The following is a 5,000-nucleotide window of genomic DNA, read 5'->3' on the forward strand; positions in this document are numbered from 1 at the left end:
GAACATAGAGTTCTCTGAGTGGGTGTAGACTCCTACGCCCTGCAGAGTGTGCGTGTGTGTGTGTGTGTGTGTGTGGATGCGTGTGGATCCAGTCCCTGACCATGCTCTAAGGCCATTTAGATGCTCCAGGGATGTGTATCACTGTCTTTGAGGCCATTCAGAGCCAATTGGCTATTACAGAAGTACAGCTGTGAAACAAGCTCCATATCCTGACCTTAAGTATCACTCCACTGATCACTCTACTGACCCACTATCCATCATACTCACTAACCCTGTTTACAAATGTTGCCAAATTACCTCAATGTCTTTAACAGACGTTCTCCTACGAGGGTTATCAATACCAGTAAGAGATGGCTGTAGGGAATGCTATAAAACACATACAGTATTTACTCTCTTAACCGAGCAAGTAAAGAATTAGCACACCAATTGAATCATAAACAACTGACCTCTGACCTCATAAGTAAACATGTCTGGTGTGCTGACAGGGGGAAACGTGGGTTGAATAAATAGCAACTACGTCCTCATTTTATATGTGACACGGTCTAGTGTTTTGGTCCGCATGTTGGCATCCGATTTAATGTTCAGACTTTTCCTTCGAAAAATGTGAATACATTTCCACGTTGTTGAAAATCAATGACACATCGCCAGTCAACTAACACAGCTTGTTTTGTGAGCCTGCTAACAATGTTAAGTAGTGTTATAGTTAACTAGGTAGCAGTGGGCATTACTCACTGAATCCATTCCATTGCAGTATTTTGGCTTGACTAGCGAGTTTGTGTTGTGATTTTCAACAAAGTTGAAATGTATTTCCGTGTTTCAAAATAAAAGTCAGAACATTTTGATTGGTTGCCGACATGCAGACAAAACACTAGACCGTGTCACATAATATGTGCTCATACAAAGTGAGCTGGATGAGTGTTACAGGTTCTGCCTCTTCTCTCCTGTCACAGTCTATTTCAGATATTTCACCATATTGTTGTTTTTCTTGTCCGTACCCCACTCATCCCTTACTTCCTCTCAAAAGACCCCTCAACTTAAATCTGATCTCATGATGCAAAACGATGAGCCGGAAGAACCCAAAAAACGCTCCAAAAAAGACAAGAATGGCAAAAAGGACAAAAAGAAGAGGGACAAGTCATCTAAGAGAAAAGGCAAGGGCAAGAAGGAATCCAGGAGGAAGAGAAAAGAAATGGAGGCTCTAGAGGAGGGTTTCCTTGGGGTGGCCACTGTATTGCCTGAATTACCCTTCCAAGCCACTGTGTTGCCTGCTTTTGAACAACTGTCCACTCCGGAAGCTGCCATCTCAACAGAGACCCTTGACCAGACCACCGCTATCCCAGAGATGTTCACACATGAGCCTGACTACAGAGTTGAGGCCCACTCCGTGGTGCTCAGTACACTGCCTGAGCCAGTGGTTACTAAGGAGGTAGACTGAAAAGTTACCATTTAGACATCCCCCTCCATCCTCCATCCTCCCTCATCCCTAACCGAGCACTCCCCTAATACCTCCTAACCATCAGTTCACCTCAAACGCCTCTCTCATCCCGCTTACGCAGACCACTAACCAGCACCAGCCTAACCATCACCTCCTTCAAGGCTCTCGTGGAACATGGAGAATGCATTTCTCTAGGAATAGTTTAATTGTGTAGAGAATCCAATGTAGACTGTGATTATTATACCACATAAACAACTGTAACTCAATAGTCCCAAAAGTTGTTTATGGGTTGTGCCGTGTTCCTCTAGTTGTGTGCATAACACTTGTTTTCCTGTCTTTCTGTAGTACCTGTAGTGATACATACATACTGTACAGGACACAATCTGAATGTGTGGTATGTATGTATGGAGCTCTTGTGTTTTTAGTCTGCCTGTAATGTAAAGTAGTAAAGTTCACCTAAGGTGATGTCCTCAAACATCACTGTGAAACTTAACATTTCTGTTTGAAATTAGACCGTATGCATCTATAAATATGCCAACAGCATTACACATCTTATTCACTTCATGAAAAATTCATTGTTTCCACAGTTCAGAAGATAGTTAAAATAACATTGCCTTCCATGATATCTTATCATCTGCTAATCTGCACAATTTACTCATATCATTTTCTGCCATCACCGCCCGGTTGTAAAGTACTCTATCACCCCTGGTTAATGACACACTTCAGAGGCTTGCTTCATGTATTACCATAATCCCATCTGTGCTGCAGTGCTCCTAACTAGCATAGCATACTACACTGCCACTGTTTGTGACCTGGAGGCACTGGGCAGTGCCGATGTCACACAATGTGCCATACCACTTAGCCCTCTGTCTCCATGGTTGTGGTACGCATGAGTTTGAGCTGATAGTCTTTGCACGTGTGCAGGAGGAGAGACCAGCCATGAAGCCAGAGGTGGAGGAGTATGAGGAGGGCTTTGACTACAGTGATCTGTATGATGACCTCTCCGTCTCCACGGTAACAGTGGGACCCAATGTCACTGAGTACGAGGTAAGTTGTTTTTATACTGTGCCGACTCTACTGTGCTGTGCCTTTCTACGTTTAGCTGTAGAAAATGGATCAAATGATGAATTGTAATTTGGCCTCAGACTGTTGAATACGAGGACTACAAAAATGAGACCGACTCGGAGCAGGTGTATGAAGAGTATGAGGCCTACGACGATGGGTACGGCTTTGCAGAGAGAGAAGGGGCTGAGACCTGGGATGGACAGGTATGTCATTTACTCTATCAATCACACTATACAACTGAACTCACAGCGGGACTGCTGTGTCTCCTCCACCTATTGGATAGGTGGTCATTGACAATACAATATTGTTGACACGTCCATCTGTCTATCCGTCTTGTCTGTGTCTGTCTGTCGGTCTGTCTGTCGGTCTGTCTGTCTGTCTGTCTGTCTGTCTGTCTGTTCCTCAGGGTAGTGCCAGAGGACATAAAGGGGAGAAGGGAGAGCCTGCCATCATGGAACCGGTGAGTTCAACTCATATCATTTAGAATTTATATATATTCTAATTTAAAAAAAACATCCTTTTATCGCACATTTCAGGCAATTACAATTGTATCTATTATGATCTAATCATATTTGCATTTTGTCATTATCATTATCTGTATTTGTACTGAATATGATCCATACTTTGCGTTAGTTGTGATAGTTATTTCTGTTGGATTGGATCTCTGTTGTTGTGCAGGGCACACTGGTGGAAGGACCTCCCGGCCTACCAGGACCGGCGGTAAGTCCCCTGAACTCTGTGTTACTATACTACCACTCGATTGGGTAGAAACCTGCTACACTTTAGCACATCAGAGCTGACTGTGTGTGTGTGTCTTCTGTAGGGTCTTCCAGGCGTACCAGGACCAAACGGCCCTGCTGGGCCTAGAGGAGACACTGGTGACTGGGTGAGTGTTCTGTCTGCTGGACTAAGAACCAGGCAGAGCCCCATCGAGAGTGTTCCTCAGGGTTAGCATAACCGTGGTCTGGTCATCCCCCACAGTCTGGGGTCTACAGGGATAGTGCTCTAGGTTGGACCAGGACCTCCGTTTGAGAAGGGAATGGTCCACAGAGACACTGTGACCTGACTGTGGCCTTGACTCTAGCCAAATGGGATTAAGAGACTGTTTACTGTATGACTCATGTGGGTTTAACCTAATTTATTCTGTTGGTGTGTGTGTGTGTGTGTGTGTGTGTGTGTGTGTGTGTATGTGTGTGTGTGCACGCACGAGTGTGTGTGAGCGTGTGTGTGTGTGTGTGTGTGTGTGTGCACGCGTGTGTGTGTGTGTGTGTGTGTGTGTGTTGTTCTGTCCCTGTAGACTAACTCACTCCCACAGACACACACAGACAGATGCTCTGTCATTTCAGAGATGTTGACGTTTTTTAATGATGTTGTTCTGGGGAAAAGATATAGAGGTCAATTAACTGGTAGCACTCTGCTGCTCACAAACATTAAAACCGACAACACCTCTTTTGCAGTCCTAAAACAGAAACAAACTGAAAGCCAAAAGGTCTGTTTCTGTGTAAAATCTTTGTAGTTTGTATTATGCTATACAATATAAGACAGTAGCACAGTATACTCAGTTCACAGCTCAGTATCACATTTGATAGATACTGTAGTAACATTCCAGTTGAGAGGGAGTGTATCTTTTGTTTATGCTCCAGAGGGGTCGCGTTGTTTGGACAGGACAGAGGGATTGACAGCTCAGAGTTATCTCATGTATTTTTATAATTTATGTGGTGCTTATACATTACACATTTGAAGTCACAACTTGACGAAGAGACAAGGTAATTGATATCAACCGGAGTATGAGTGACATGCCTCCTGGACATGGAAAGAGATAAGATTATAGGGATGTTTATCCTCTGTTTAGTCTCACTTGAACACTCTGGCATGTGTATACAGTACCGTACACACTGTATACACATGCCATACACAGATGACTGATCCACCCTCTCTCTCATTGTCTTTCCTTCTCTCCCTCTCAGGGTCCTCCAGGACGTCCTGGTATGGCTGGGGTTGATGGGATACCAGGTCCTCCAGGCACAATGCTGATGTTACCAGTAAGGATGAGATACTCCCATGATAAAACCATGAGATCTCTTTGTTGCACACTCACATTTTGTTTCACATTCACTTGTATGTGTGCTGTCCTTAAGTGGGGCAGTAACATCTTTCTGCCACTAGGTGGAGCTATGAGATTGAACTTCAATCATGTCTGGTTAATCCAATAATGTGATTCTCGACCCTTCCTGTACCCTCCTGAAGTGTGAATACATTCACTCCCCCTCATGTCCAGGTGTTCCCAAACGTTTTTGTCTTGTGAGCCCAAATTTACATAAAAAATGTCCTGTGCCCCCAACAACTAATAATAACTGATAATAATGATGTCCAAGTATATTCTAATTGCCTAAAAGGCGCTCTAATTGTTTGAACCTGAAGCCCAAAACACTGTAATAATATTATTGGCTTCAGGTGCAATACACAGACAGATTGTTGATATGAAATAAAACATGTGTGT

The 5,000-nt window shown here is 43.8% G+C and overlaps 1 protein-coding gene across 1 annotated transcript in view; it reads left to right on the forward strand.

Moving 5' to 3' along the window:
* The window catches only part of col5a3a (collagen, type V, alpha 3a), a gene marked incomplete at its 5' end in the record, with an annotated part of 58,090 nt that overhangs the window by 25,439 nt on the left and 27,651 nt on the right, over nt 1-5,000 (forward strand). The window contains 5 exons of the mRNA XM_080523308.1: nt 1,025-1,426; nt 2,360-2,482; nt 2,581-2,703; nt 3,324-3,386; nt 4,468-4,542. Coding sequence (XP_080379434.1) covers nt 1,025-1,426; nt 2,360-2,482; nt 2,581-2,703; nt 3,324-3,386; nt 4,468-4,542 — 786 coding nt within the window. The remainder of the gene's footprint in view (nt 1-1,024; nt 1,427-2,359; nt 2,483-2,580; nt 2,704-3,323; nt 3,387-4,467; nt 4,543-5,000) is intronic.

The sequence above is a fragment of the Nansenia antarctica genome (assembly GCF_963989245.1).
Source record: "Nansenia antarctica genome assembly, chromosome: 2".
Taxonomy (NCBI): domain Eukaryota; kingdom Metazoa; phylum Chordata; class Actinopteri; order Argentiniformes; family Microstomatidae; genus Nansenia; species Nansenia antarctica.